Genomic DNA, 15,958 nt, shown 5'->3' with positions numbered 1-15,958 from the left:
CTAATAATTTTAGGTTCAAGATCAAACCACAGTAACTGGAAAATGGAATCACAGAAAAGTGTAAGAATAGGTCCTATTAAAAAAAAAATTCCTGTTTTAGGAAATGATAGAATAGCATGTTATCTAACTAAACTGCAAGCACTTAAAAATTATGAACTTGAGGAAAAACAAAACTTGGGAGAGACACCCAAAAGCAGGAAGAAAAGATTGGACCCTTGAAAGAAGAGGAAAGGATTAGGTGATATCTGCCCTGATACCACTTTTCCCTTGAGGACATTCCCCAGTCTTTGTGAGATAGGGAAGGGAGGTACTTGAATACTAGAAGAAAGGCAGATAGCTATAGTCTTATGGGATTTAGGTATAAAAGGTCAGAAGTCTGCACTGTCAAATCACCTGCAAATGAGGGAAGTAAGTTGAAATTCTAGGAAGGAAGGTGGTCCGAAATCCCAAACAGTGGGGAGTTCTAAAATCTAAAAATAAAATTCCTTGACAAACTTAGTTAAAATCTGAACTGGAAAATGTGGAGAAGAATCCAGTAAAAATAAAAAATTAAAAAAAAAAATAAAAACAACTTAACATACAAAAAAAAAAAAAAGGCCACTGTTAGCAGGGGTCAAAAGACAAAGTAGGCAATAGAAAAAATAGACCTTGAGAGAACCCTGATGAATGAGCAAAGGCTTAAAAGTTTTTATTTAAAATAAAATAAGATTTGAGCAGCTATTTCACAGAAGGAGAGACACCAATGGCCAATAATCACATAAAGACAACATTACTTCCATGATATCCCTGCCCAAAATGTATAATCTGCATCTAATTATGCAGAAATAGGAAAAAACCCAGTTTGAGCACCCGGCTATGGAATACGTCTTCAAAAATGTCAAAGTCAAGAAATGCAAAAGAATGATCCAGATTGAAGGAGACTAGAGAAGCATGACACATAGATGGGGTGTATGGTGCAGGTTGGGCTAGGGGAAATCGCTGAGAAGGCCACGGTCAGTCAGCTGGCAGACTGTCAATACGAACACAGTACGCGGTCCTACTTTCCCGAAGTCACATTTCTTAGTTTTGCTGACTGCTGTGGTGAAGGTCGAGTACCTGCTGTACAGAGAGTTCACTACTTTATGACTACACGGATTTGTAGCTCGAGAACAGGCAAACTAACCCAGGGTGAAAGAAATCAGGACAGTGACTGCCTCTGTCTGATGAGAGGGGGTTGATTGAAAGGAGCCCTAGGAATGTTCTGGGGTGATGAAATGCTTTACATCGTGCTCATGTGAGTGGTTACACAGTCTAATTATTTAACAAACTCATTCTTACACTTAAGGCTTGTACATTTCACGGTATGTAAACTTCATCTACAGAGAAAAAAGTAATAACTGAAGAAAACTTTACTAAATAGATGAAAAATAGATAAAAAATAAAGATAAGGATAACAATAAAAAAGGTAAAAATAGATAAAAGAAGACGAGTTTTTAGTGTATGTTGTAACAATCAGTGCAGAGAAGTTTACAGCTTAGCACATCCTGAAAAAAATGTGAATTTTAAGATTAAATGAAATAATATTCCTAAGCATCAATGACTGATTATGTACAAAGAATAACAATCACAGCAGCATCTAACTTCTCCATGAATTAAGGCGGAACATGCTGAAGCAGTGTTTACAGTGTTCTAAGGGCAAAGGCACAGGTTCTTCTCTTCCATATTATGAAGTCCTTGTTTTCATCTTTTGTACTAAAGCAAGAGGCTTACAGTCCAAGAACACTGAAATACTCCACTTACCATGAGGGAAAACAAACAAACAAACAAAAAGCATAGTTTGGAGGCCTTCTCCAGTCACCCAGGAATTGGAATGGAGTTGACATTCAGGAATTTGCAAGAGGAAAGATGGTAGAGGGCTCAGCACCGCACCCCATCAGGAGAACCCTACATACCGGGCCTCACTGGCCACAGAACTAGGCTTCCAAGTTTCCGGGGGTCTGGGGAGGAGAAACTCTTCAGATTCCTTTGGAGTGTTAACAGTTACCTTTCTGGGATGGCACTGCGAGGAGGCTTCAGATGTGTTCCTTCATTTGTTTGGCTTTCCAATTTGTCAGTGATGCATTTGTGATTACTACCATACAGTGTGAGGGAGATGGTTCATATATACGATAGATCAGCAATGGAGTATGAAAATTTTATCTTTGTTGAAAATATTGGAAATTCCTACGGAAAATTCCCTAAGACTAGAACTTACTTTGCCTGGGATAGTCTGAGACTGTGCCTGTCCTCCTGGCATAATTACTCCTCCTCTCTGTTTCATTCTCAGAAGTGTCCCAGGTTGGATGACCAATTGTATAGCCATCAACTTAAGATACTTACAGAGATATTTAATACACACTGGAAGGCTCAAAGTCTATTTGGCTTTTACCCACCCTCAGAACTTTCATAGACTTTTACATGAACTTAACATTTATCATTAAAACTATAAGGGATGATTTCTTTTTTTATTTAAATTCAATTAGCCAACATATAGTGCATCCTTAGTTTCAGATGTAGAGTTCAATAATTAAAGGATGATTTCTTACAAGAAAATGAATGAGGTGAGATAATCAGTCCCTCAGTCTTTCCTTTATTCCCTGGTGAGCAAGCCCTAATTATCAAAGAAGTGGAAAGTTAACATGACCATTTAGAGGGGTGAATTTCCTCTGTGCTTAAAACTTCCATTGGGGATGTAACAGTTCTGGATTGTAGACTTGTTGGGAGCTGACGCTGTGTAACATGGGCGTCTGGATTGCATAATTGTTCTTCTTATGACAACCCGGAAATATATGAGTAAGCTTGCTGATACTGTATTTGCCCATTTTGAAAATGTAATCTTGTTCTGCTTGGAATTTAGCTGTATCTCTAAAGCCAGACTTGTTTTTTGTAGTGTTTAATAAGCACTTACACCCACCTCCCAATTGTTAAACAAATAGACTTGGAAGTTGTTTAATTATTTGTATGTGCCACTTCCTTCCATAATTTGTCTTCCCGCAGATGGCACTCCCAAAATTATTTCTGCCTTTAGTGAAAAAGTGGTGAGCCCATCAGAACCCGTGTCCCTCATGTGCAACGTCAAGGGCACACCCTTGCCCACCATCACGTGGACCTTGGATGATGACCCAATCCTCAAGGGGGGCAGCCACCGCATCAGCCAGATGATCACGTCGGAGGGAAACGTGGTCAGCTACCTGAACATCTCCAGCTCTCAGGTCCGGGACGGGGGCGTATACCGCTGCACTGCCAACAACTCGGCGGGAGTCGTCCTGTACCAGGCTCGAATAAACGTAAGAGGTGCTTGTCAAATCAGCTCCTCAAAAAAACACACATAACTCATGGTAGTGGAGAAGAAGGTTTTTGCATGCACCGAGCTGAGTCTTGGAATGCCAAAACAGATCAACTGTTGCTTCCCATTTCCTCCCCTTTCCTTCTGACTCCAGTATGGCCCTGATTGGGTTAATGTGGGGGGAAAAAATGGCATTTTGGTTTCTTCAGTCAGCTTGCTCTCTTGGTTCCTCTTAGATATGTCCACTTGATCTTTCCTTTCCTGGTTTATGCTCTGCATGCTCTTTCCTTCCTGCTCTCCTTCTGTTCTACTACAGTCACAGTAAACCTTCGTGTACATGGTATTTTAACTGACATTCATAGTGCGACATGACATAACCTCCATCTTCATAACCTACTTACAGAGACAGTTTAAAAATTGAATTGTTACCCATGTTTTCACAAAAACAGCATGACGCTTCAGTGCAGACCAGTTACCTTTTTGATTAAATCACCTCTTATCTTGTAATTCAAAATGTTTTAACAGAAGTAGTTGATAATGTACGTTTTTAACACTTCATTCAATTGAAAGTAGTGAAACTAGAAGGAAATAAAGAACTTCTTAGTAGAAAAATCTAAACACAGAAAAAATTGTTTAATTGAAAAAGATGTTTTCCATGAAAATAATCTACATTTTTTTTTTCCCCTCAAGGAAAAGTGTACTCATTTCCACACATGAGATGTACCCTTAAAGTATTTTCAAGAGTATCTTTGTGTCTCTCTAGGGCCTGCAAGCATTCGACCAATGAAAAATATCACAGCAATAGCAGGGCGGGACACATACATCCACTGCCGTGTGATTGGCTATCCCTATTACTCCATCAAATGGTACAAGAACTCCAATCTGCTTCCTTTCAACCATCGCCAAGTGGCATTTGAGAACAATGGCACTCTGAAACTCTCGGACGTGCAAAAGGAAGTGGATGAGGGAGAGTACACATGCAACGTGCTGGTTCAACCGCAGCTCTCCACCAGCCAGAGTGTACATGTGACCGTCAAAGGTAAGGTTGCACTTACCGTCACCACACAGCCTGTCATGACCGTGCTTTTCCAGCAGAACCGTGCTCAGGGGCGGGGGGTCCTTAGAGGATGCATATTTCCAGTAGGACAGTCACAAAGACAGGGATGATAGGGTCCCTCAGAGGTGCTGACCTCTTTATTCCTGCATCTGGACAAGACCTGTAGTTGGTGTAATTTTTTCTTTTCAAGTGGATTTTTGGGTTGGTTTTCCAGAGGTTATGTGTTGTCAGTATTACCATAAAAAAATAGACATCACTGGCATTGTTATCTAGTGTCTGACAGATCATTTTAAAGCACATACAGCTGTTCCTCCACTTACCATGGGATTATGCGCCAATACAGTCTTGGTAAGTTAAAATGGTAGTGAGTCAAAAATGTGTTTAATACATCTCACCTACCAAACACCGTAGCTTAGTCTAGACGACCTGAAACATGCTCAGAATCCTTCCATAAGTCTATAGCTGGGCAAAACCATCCAGAGCAAATCTGACTTTAGAATAAAGTGTTGAATATCATGTAATTTATTGAATACCATTCTGAAAGTGAAGAACAGAAAAGTTGTCTGCATGAAGAATGGTAGTCAGTATCGGACGTTTACCCTCCTGACCAAAGGCTGACTGGGGGCTGTGGTCCGCTGCTGCCACCCAGCATCACAAGAGAATATCTCCTGCATGTCACTAGCTCTGGAGATTCAAATTCAAAAGCACAGTTTCTACAGAATACACATATCACCATCATTAAGTGGAAAAATTGGAAGTTGAACCATCCTAAGTTGGGAACCATCTGAATCTTTCTTTTCCTAAAAACTCCTAAAAGTAAGTTCTTTCAGAATCCAACCAGAAGAGGTTTTCTAATGGATAAGGGCTACAGATAAACTTCTCATCTTGAGTAGTTGAGATGATCAGAGCAACAATATAGGAATTATGTGATTAAAGGGACCCACCAAAAAATTCCTCGACTTTTAAATGATGCTTTACATCACAGAATCTAACCATCAGATGAATTTGGGGGTCATGCAACTCAATCTCAGTCTTCTTATCAGTAAAGACCACAAAAATGACAAGACCCACCCCAGGACACACAGCCCTGTAGGGGCAGACCCTTAAGGGAAGCTGTTTCTTCTGTCCCCTAAATCAGTTTCTTCAGCTGAATATAAAAAGAAAATTTTCAATTCTGGAAATAATCCACATGATGCAGGTCATGAAAATAACTCTAAAATGCTACGAAACAATAGCCTTCTGCCTGCTAAGCTATCTGTCTGAGTTATTCCTACATACCGATAATTGTTTTCTAATGTTATAGGTACAGAGTTACATAGGATTTCCTTGGTCATACCCAACCTTTTTTCTCCCTGCAAACCTCCTCAGTTTACCTCTTCATGACACATATAAACACAGACACACACATACACATGTGTGTACATACAATCTATGTAATATTTTATGTATTCTATGTTATATGTATAATATAATAGATATATTGCACATAAATAATTTTGAATATTTTATTTATTTTTTAAAAGATTTTATTTATTTATTTCACAGACAGAGATCACAAGTAGGTAGAGAGGCAGGCAGAGAGAGAGGAAGGGAAGTAGGCTCCCTGCTGAGCAGAGAGCCCGATGCGGGACTCGATCCCAGGACCCTAAGATCACGACCGGAGCCGAAGGCAGAGGCTTTAACCCACTGAGCCACTCAGGTGCCCCAATAATTTTGAATCTTTTAAAAAGAGCCAGATATCTTTAGAATTTTCTCAAGTCATTAGAATTTCTTAGTAAACCAGACTATGATAGCTACATAAAAGTTCATTTTTGGTTGTATTTATTTCTTTACCATTTATGAAACATCTGCTCAATGCTAGGTTTTACTCTAGGCATTGAGGAAAGCAGGGATGAAAGATAGACAAGCTTCGTCCCCTGTGGCACTCCCCTTCCAATCAAGAGAGATGAACAGTAAGCAAACAGAACAAGTGAATGAACCAGAAAACACTTTATAATACTCAATACAATGTGGAGGAATAAAATATGGTGGTATCTTAAAGATTAGCTGCCCTGGAGAATTAGGAGCTGTATCGGTAAGTGTTTGGCACTTTAGTGTCTTAAAATTCATCAGTCTATCATGCCCTTCGAACGAATGTCTTACCCACACCTTGTTTTGTAACATGATAAATTGATCATTTGGAAATTACTGGTTTGCTGAGTTACATGGATCTTTGAAATATCAACAAATTTGTTGAATAAAATCAAATTCTCATCAGAAAAGTCTTTAAGTATTGGGAAGCTAAAGGCTCATAGCAACAGGTACAAGTTTTACAGAATTCTATGTTTTTGCTTAAAAGTTTGAATTTCATTATTTGCAGCAAATACAGTCAGTTGTGATCATAGGAGAGGCAGGCTATATCTTGTGGGGTTTTTTATTTTGTTTTGTTTCCCTCTAGGACGGTGTCTGCCTGTTGCACAAGCCTGAATAACTATAGCTTTTAGGTAGCCATTCTTGGAGGAAACAATAGAATTCCATGAAAAGAGTGCTTAGAGGAGCTTGTAATTTAAGTCACAATTGCTTTCCTTCAAGACAACTGTCCTGTGCAGCAGGCAGACAATGCTTTGTGCCTTCTTCCATTTCGTGACACAGAGCAGAGAACACTGAAAATGACACCCACTCAAGGTTTAAGTTTTATTTAAAATTATTTTTATGGATTCATCCGAGAAACCAGTTTCAAAAGCAATTAGAATTGGGTGGTAGTAAACAACAGAAGGACGACTCCTGCATTTTGGTGCCACTGCCATGATTTGGGCTAAGGCCCCCGTGGTCTTACCCACTGTGACTTCTGTGTATCCATGCAGAGGTCAAGCCAATGAGAAAACTAAGTAATTTCTTAGTGTTAAAATAACAATGGTTATCTTTTTGCAACCCCCTAAAAATGTTCTCAGGGGTTCCTCGGGGTCTTCAGACTACATTTAAAAAATATCTATTCCAGTGCTATTTCACTTATTTCTAATATTTAACTGTTTTGGATGATGTGTCAAATGAGCTTCTCCACACATTGGCCTTTAACTCCTTGTAGAGTTAACTTTTCAGGAAAAGTTGCCAGAAGTGTGACCGTTGGATAAATGGATACAGATATTTTAATACCAATTTTTAGGAGACATAAATTCAAACAAAGACCATCTGAATTCTCACTTTTCTTCTTAAAATTTTCTAGACTAGCCTAAATCAATGTATTAACTTGATTCTTTTAACCTCCAGTGACAGAAACCAACTCCAACTAGCTTACACCCAAAAGGAGAATTTATTGGCTTTTATCACCAAAGTTTCCATCATTTAAGGAAACAAATGAATCAAATGGTTTTGTTTTCAGGAATTTCTTTTCTTGGGCACCTGGGTGGCTCAGTCAATTAAGTGTCTACCTTTGGCTCCGGTCATGATCCTGGGATCTTAGGATCAAGCCCTGCATCTGGCTCCCTGCTAAGTGGGGAACCTGCTTCTCCTTCTCCCTCTGCTTGCCACTCCCCCTGCTTGTGCTATCTGTCAAATAAATAAATAAAATCTTTTTAAAAAAGGAATTTATTTTCTTCTAGGTATATAATATATAGAATAATCATTTTCAGGTCCTTGGCAAGGATTGTCAAACAAAAGGAAAATAATATTTTGCACAGTGTTTCATTACAATTGCCTGGCAGGAAATGGCTGGTGGTGGGCAAGGCACTTGTAGGGATTTGGGATTTGCAGAGCTTAACAGGGCAGTCAGGGAAGGCTTCTTTGAGAAGCTGACATTTGATCAAGGACATAGAAGAGGGCAAGAGAGCCAAGCATGTATCTAAGGGAAAGAACATTCTAGACAAAGGGAATATAAAGAGGCAGACTTGGCCACCTGGAGGGCCAGCACAGAGGCTGTGTGGCTGGAACAGAGTGAACACAGGGTAAATTAAGAAGGGTGGGGTCAGAATTAGCAGGACCCTTTTATGTAGGACCCAGTACAGCAGGGATGAACTCTAAGGGGTTGAGTTTTTCCTGAGTGAGATGAAGGGGTTGATCAGATGATTTTAAACAGAGATGTCACAGGGCCTGACTAGATTGCAAAAGGATATGTCTGACTCTTGTGCTGAGACAAAGGACAAGCTAGAAAGCTCATGCAGGGGAGAGGTCGGGGCTTAGGCCAAGGAGTGCAATGAGGGGGTGAGGAGCAGACAGGTTCTACTCAGTGGGACTGCCTGATGGATTGGATGTGGGTGAAAGAGGGTAAAATTTCAGCCTGAGCAATGGAAAGAAGAGCTCGCCCGTTAGTTGAGTCAGCAGAAGATGCAAGGAAGCCATTTAAGGGAAGAAATCGGGAGTCTACTCTTTGATGTATTGAGGCCGAACTATTAAATGGGTCCACTAAGTAGGCAGTTGGATAGACAGGAGTGGAATTCAGGATGGTGGAATCTGAGCAGTAGATTTGGAGGCATTGTGAATAAACAATGTGTAAGTCACAGGCCTATGTGTGACCGTCAGGAGCTGTGGACTTCACTGCAGATTCTCATTCATAGAGGCAGGTTCATCGATGCCTCCGTCGGACTCACATTAAAACCTATTCACCAAGTGTCTGAAGATAAAAAGTCTGATGAAATTTATACAAGAACTGTTTAAATACAAATCTGCCTTTCCTAGAAGGGGATGATCAATGGATCAACCATGATCCTATGATTGCAAAGAGCAGAAACTCCAATCGGACTGGTTCAATAGCAGTTGTAACAGTGTGAGGAGGGGAGAGGTCGGGATGGAGGTCAAGGTTGCATTACACTAAGCTTTGGGAGGGGCAGATAGCATAAGTCTCAGAAAGGCCTGGTCTAGATATTTTTTTAAATTATTATTTTTAAAAAATTTGTTAGTTTCGGGGGTGGAATCTAGTGACTCATCAGTTGCATAGAACACCTGGTGGTCATCCATCACATGCTCTCCTTAAGGCCCATCTCCCAGTTACCCCATCCCCCCCACCTCCCCTCCAACAACCCTCAGATTGTATCTTAGAGTTCAGCTTCTCCTATGGCTTACCCCCCTCTCTGTTTTCATATTATTGTATTTTTCCTTCCCTTCCCCTATGTTCATCTGTTTTGTTTCTTAAATTCCACATGAATGAGATCATTAACATAATGCCCTCTAGTTCCTTGCAAATGGAAAGATTTTTTTTGATGTCTGACTAGTATTCCACTGTGTAGATACACCACATCTTCTTTATCCACTCATCTGTCAATGGACATCTGGAGTCCTTCCATAGTTTGGCTGTTGTGGACATTGTTGTTATAAACATTGGGAGGCAGGTGCCCCTTTGGATCACTGTATTTGTATTCTTTGGGGTAAATGCCTAGTAGTGCAATTGCTGGGTCATAAGGAAACTCTACTTTCAACTTCTCAAGGACCCTCCATGCTGTTTTCCAGAGTGGCTGCACCAGCTTGCATTCCCACCAACAGTGTAGGAGGCTCCTCTTTCTCCACATCCTCGCCAGCATCTGTCATTTCCTGACTTGTTAATTTTAGCCATTCTGACTGGTATGAGGTAGGATCTCATTGTGGTTTTGATTTGTATTTCCCTGATGCCGAGTGACGTGGAGCAGTTTTTCATGTGTCTGTTGGCCATTTAATTACCATCTGAAACTTATCTTTGTTCCTTTGGTTTCCCTCTACACATCATTCACTCAGAGCACCCTCTCTATTTGGCAAGAAAACTTTCATCATCTCTGAATTCACGTGAGCTTTTCCCCATGATTCTGCATAGGGAAATCAGAATAAGGGACTCTGGGAGTCTCTCTACAGATCACCATCCATTCCTGGACCAATCACTGTGGCCAGAGCCATGCAGTGTCTGGACAGGCTGCCTGCTTCCACCCATACCCCCTTACTAGGGAGAAGGTTGAACTATTGAAAGAAGGAGGAAAATGAAAATAATAGCCATAGCAAGCTGTCTTAAGATAGTAAATTAAAATATGAACAGGGCTGAGAGTGACTCCTGACTGTGTATTCACTTTACTTAGTAACGGGTGCTCAATTTAAAAAAAAAAAAAAAAAAAAAAAAAAAAAGGCCCCCACCTGGGTTAAAACCTCAGAAAATAAATTCTATCCAGTGGTTAAGAATTGTCCCCAAAAGAAACGAACCCCAGGGATCAGAAGAATCATGTTAGGTCATGGAAGCCAAGCAAAGACCAGTGATAGAAAGTGTGAGGGAGAGGCGTCTGGGTAGCTCAGCTGGTTAAGCATCTGCCTTTGACTCAAGTCATGATCCTCGCGTCCTGGGATTGAGCTCTGCATCAGGCTCCGCACTCCGTGGGGAGTCTGGTTCTGCCTCTCCCTCTGCCCCTTCCCACTGCTTGTGCTCTCTCTCAAATAAATAAATAAAAATATTTAAAGAAAGGGGGAAAGGAAAGGAAGTGTGAGGGAAGGAGCCGGACGGAAGGAGGATGTCAGGTGTCGAAACCAAATCAGACAGACAAGGGGACGAAGAAAGTAGAAAGCCCTCTGGATGCAAGATGACACTGAAACCAAGCAGATTCCTACGAAACCTATAATAGCCAAGAGAGCAAAGCTGGAGACGTCCCGGGCAGTCTCTAATGGTAGCCTTCTAGATGACAGGTTACATCTCTCCGTGGAGCCCCCCCCCCATAGGAATACCACGCACTAACACAAATTTGATCAGGAAGACTTTAACAGCGGGTTTGCCAGGAAGCCTGGAACACTGAATTTGCTAAAAACTGTGTTCATTGGTGTTGGTGAGATGTCTATAATTTTTTTTTTAATGCAGATGTCTGGGCAGAGGAGAGAGCATATCCTTTTGGTGAATCGTTGCTTCAAAACACGATTTAAAAGGAACATTTTCTAAACGAAATACGGTTGTTGGCTACCCCAGCTTACATTTATTCCATCTTTTCTGTGTTGACAGAGGAAACTGTAGTCCCCAAAAGAGGAAATTGCAGGCTGGGTGAACAGGGTTAACCCCACGTAAGCCCGGGACATCCGAGGTGAAAGATTACTGTCTGACATCCCCTTTTATTTATTGACTCACTGGTCATAGTTACCCACTTTGCACCCTAGCAAAGATATTCAATAGTTCAGTTTAAAAGGCCACTTGCACTTCTTGCTTAAGATGGCTTCTAACTTTAAATGTATAGTAATAATTATACGCCACGAACGGTTTTAGCCTTTACTCAGATGTCATTAGAAAGGTTGTAACCAGATTGACTTCTGAACACTTACATTTGAATTTTAAAATGTTTGGAAAATGAAATATGTAAATTCAGCCACAGTCCAGTGGCCGGGATTGTAGTCCATACATGCTTCTAAAAGATTAATAACATTTGCTTATTTCAATTATGATAAATATTATGATATGGGAAAAAATAAGAAATCAACTAAATTGTAGGAAAAGACTGATTTTTTACTCTCTCTGTGAATCGGTTGGAAAGCAGTCTGTTCTTATTTTATTTACATAAATACAGTTCGATTACCTTTCTGCACAGTGAATATTTTACTCAGATAATTTCAGAGGAGCAAATATGTTGACTCACAAGTTGGTTTCCTTGGAAAGTGGGCCCCTTGTTTCCATCAGTAATTCCACAAGTGGGGGGAGCACATTGTTTTCCTCTTGCTGCCCAAGGATTCTCTGCTAACTGAACACAGCACTGTGTGTATGTTGTTTGTGTGTATGAGTGTGTATTAGATGACATTTGGAAAAAATACTGTTTCTCTTTCTCTCTCTTTTAAGATTTTATTTATTTATTTAAGAGAGAGACAGACAAGTAAGCACGAGCAGGGGGCAGGGCAGAGGGAGAAGCAGCCTCCTGGCTGAGCAGGGAGGCCGACATGCGGCTTGATCCCAAGACCCTAGGTTCATGACCTGAACCCAAGGCAGATACTTAAACCCCTGAGCCACTCAAGTGCCCCTAAACAATACTATTTTTTAGTTGTGTCCTTTTTGCTAATAGTCTGGGACCTTTGATTATTTTGTAGCATTGACTTACAAAATTTGAAAAAAAACCCAAAAACTTCATAGATCAATTTAAACACCATGTCAATTATTGATAATGCCTAAAACTTAAGCAGTTCTGGGTTCTGTTAGCCAACCAGAAGCACAATTTGCTGCTCTTGAACAAGTCGGGAGAAATGAAAGTCAAATTCCCTTTTTTCACTTCATTTCAATTTAACAAGCAGGGTTATATTTAACACATTTCAAAGCGTTTTCTTTCTCATTTTAGGTGCCACAGTGAACTTGAACGGTGCCTAATTGAGTGTTTTAATTGCTAGGGACCAGCACTGCCAGGAAAGTTAATTGGCTGCCACATAAAAATGTCACCTTCTATTTATATTTATATAAAACTTTATAGTTTACAAACACTTTCATATGTGTAACCTTAATTAATGCTCACTGTGACTCTGTAATGTAGAGGAAGCATAAGCAGAGAAACAGAACAGAGAGTGAGCGGAAGGCTTGCTCAGAACTGTCCAGTAATGTCGTCAGGGTTCAAATACACGCCTTTGGACTCCAGTTCACCCTGTAGTGTGTTTCAGAAAAGCGATCCACGTTGCAGACGGAAGCCAGGGTGGAAGCCAGGAGGAATTAAGACAAAGAACCTGGGAAGGAAGCTATTTAAAGTTTAAGGAGATGATTTAGAAAGGAGGGGGGTGTGATTGTTGATGGTTTGATTTAAGAGAGGGAAGGAGATCTAGTTACATGGACAAGCAGTAAAAGGGGGAACGGATTTGGAACGTGAGGGTGGGGTTGGACCCAGGCCACTCCAGAAGTTCTGGTCTGGGTGACGGAGAGGCTGAGACAGGGAACCCGCAGTGTTAGTGGCTTGGGCAAGGCTTACAGACGGTAGGGTTCGGTTAAAAGCATCTGGACCAGCCTCCTGGATTCAGACCATAGGAACTCTGAAATGCAGATTTGGAGGGTTCACATTAGTAGAGAGAGGGGGAGAGAGAGAGAGAGTCGGCACCATAGGTGGTCAAGAGTGTCTGAGAAGCATCAAGCTTTCAGAATTATTTTTCCTGAGTTTTTAAAATAAACGTTTGCCAATAACCAGATAAGATGCTGCTGCTGGACACACAGCAAGAGCGGTCACCAGCATCAATCAGCTCCTTCCTATTTTTTTTCACCACGGTCTTTGTAGCACTTTCCCTTCCTGATTTAGCACACGCCTTTCTCATGTCTTGCTCTGAAGCGAGGGAAGCATTAGGTGTCATAGGCAGTATGTCCAGCTGAACACTAGTGACCCTCTGTGTTCAGCAGGGACCAGGTTCTGTGCAGTCTGACCTACGGATTCTGCCCCAGCGCGGCACTTTATTGTAGGCAGCACCTGCTCTGTGACCATAGTGGTCTGGCAGTGTTGCCGGGGCTGCAGCTGGGGAGGTTAATGCCCAGTTAAACATGGGCATCTCTGAGTGAGCAACCAGGAGTGCTGTATGCTGATGACATTGCTCTTCAGGAGCTCCTGATGGCTGATGTCGCTCAGCCTGGGCAGAGGCACAGGTCCATGCGCAGAAACAACATGGGCAGCGGATCCCACTCCCACTTCCCGTTCCCAACGCTTGCCCCTTTGCTGTTCCAGCTGGAGACCTCCCATGTGTCTCCTGTTCCAAACAGGCTCAGAACCGACCTCGCTCAGGGATGGAGTTCTTCTTTCTCTCTTCCACTGGCTACTGGAGTCACTTACACATCTGTTGGTAGAACATGTGGTGTTTCAAGCTAGTTTTCTCTTTCAGGTGCCTCATTAAAATTGAGCAGTGTTTCATTTAGGGTCTTGTTTGTTGGGTCTGGTGTGGCCCAAGTTGTAGTCATTCACAAAATGTTTATGTGGATTTTCAGCAACTCCTTAGGGAAGGTGTAGTTTCTATTATGAATAATATGGGAGAAATTAGATCTGGTAGAGGAATGTAGGGGAAGATATTAAATGTATAATCCTTTTGTGCGATTTTATGGTTTCAAATGGGAATTTATATTCCTTTGGTTAGTTTTTTTGAAGATTTTATTTATGTATTTTTGCAAGAGAGCAAGAGAGAGAAAGCACACATGAGTGGGGGAAGTGAGAGGAGAAGCAGACTCCATGTCGAGCAGGGAGCCTGATGCAGGACTTGGTCCTAGGACCCAGGATCATGACCTGAGCCGGAGGGCAACGCTTCACTGACTGAGCCACCCAGATGCCCCTTAGTTAATTTAATATTCCAGTGTGACAGAAGAAGGCTGATGAGGTGGGGGGCTTTCAGCACTCCTCCTTGTGCAACTACCAAGGAGCATCCCTGCTTGATGGGCTCACTCCCGTGGCTGAGGATTCACACTCTCAAGTTCCTGCAGGAGAGAACTACTCCCCTTAGGTTAGGGGGTCAGAATTGAGCTCCAAAATCCCCTGGCATGTCTTCTTCAGATGGGTTTGTCCTGCGGGTAGAAGCTCTTATAATTCCCCTTCCACTCTAGAAAAATGAAGCTGATACATTTCTTTAAGGAAATACTTCATTAATTTTATTATTATTATTTTTTTTTTTGGAAATAGTATCTCAAACTGTTTTTCTCTAAGTAGAAGAAAAGAAAAAGATTGTGTGTTGGATTTTTTTTTTTTTTAAGTCAAAGATTGCAGTTTCTACTCAGTGAAAATTAAGATTATAGGAGAAATCATGTTTTGCTATACTGGTGCTTGTTAAACATGGAAACTTGGAGAAGGAGACAATTAAGTAGAGATGAGAAAAAGAAAGAATGACAGGAAAATTATTACACCTTCCCTGCCTAACCCATAATCAGTCTTTTTGCAAATATACACAAATGTATGCGTACCTACACACACACATACACACTGTAAAAGACCCTCAGGTAGTGCTTAACCAATAATGCTCCGATGATATTTCAAGTCAGCAAAAACACTTCTCAATTATTCAAGATCATACAGTAGGATCTTTTGTGTAGATTGGTACGTAACACAACTGTGTAAGTCTGTGCACACGTGATACATGACATAAATAATATGTGTGTGTTTTATTTATATATAACTATAAAACAGACTCATGGGTTAATGCCATGCATAAGTAGTGTATTATATCCATACATAGATAGACATGAATAAATATAGAGATGCCTACATAACATTAAGAGATGGTAGAAAGATAGAGCCACTGGGAGGTACGTGAACGTGGAGTTCACGTGCATGAGACAACCATGTGGTACTCACCTTGCCCATTTTTCCAGACTCTTCTCTGCAACCACTCCAGGCACTGAACCCGTACTGATTCTGTGCAGCCCTGAGCTCCACACAGTTCTTCCTCCTGCTGGATACAAATCTGCCTTCTCTCGCGGTTCCTTTTCTCTCTGGTCCCATTTTCCTCTCCAGGGCAGCACTGAACATCAGCTCTCATCTTCCACGTCAGCTAAAGAAGGCCAATGCAGAGCCTTTGCTTCCAGCAAACTGTCTCTAACGTATCTGTGAGGGTGGACGGATGTGCCACCTCCTCTCAGAGAAACCTAGCCCTCCAGGCATTTTCTAATGCCCGGAAGAGGGGAATGGGAATGTCACCACCATCCTGAAGATAAGCATTCTTTCACATAACCAGAAGCCTACTGTGAAGTCACTCCTTTGGGCTCG

The 15,958-nt window shown here is 41.3% G+C and overlaps 1 protein-coding gene across 2 annotated transcripts in view; it reads left to right on the top strand.

Annotated features, from left to right (window-relative positions):
- Window positions 1-15,958, top strand: part of DSCAM (DS cell adhesion molecule) — a 750,559-nt gene that overhangs the window by 454,250 nt on the left and 280,351 nt on the right. For both annotated transcript variants that reach the window (XM_059392376.1, XM_059392375.1), the window contains exons 7-8: window positions 3,016-3,312; window positions 4,068-4,343. In XM_059392376.1, the coding sequence (XP_059248359.1) occupies window positions 3,016-3,312; window positions 4,068-4,343 (573 nt within the window). The remainder of the gene's footprint in view (window positions 1-3,015; window positions 3,313-4,067; window positions 4,344-15,958) is intronic.

This window comes from Mustela nigripes, chromosome 2 (assembly GCF_022355385.1).
Source record: "Mustela nigripes isolate SB6536 chromosome 2, MUSNIG.SB6536, whole genome shotgun sequence".
Taxonomy (NCBI): Eukaryota; Metazoa; Chordata; class Mammalia; order Carnivora; family Mustelidae; genus Mustela; species Mustela nigripes.
Note: the sequence above shows the minus strand (reverse complement) of the source record. Positions and strands in the feature narration are given on the sequence as shown.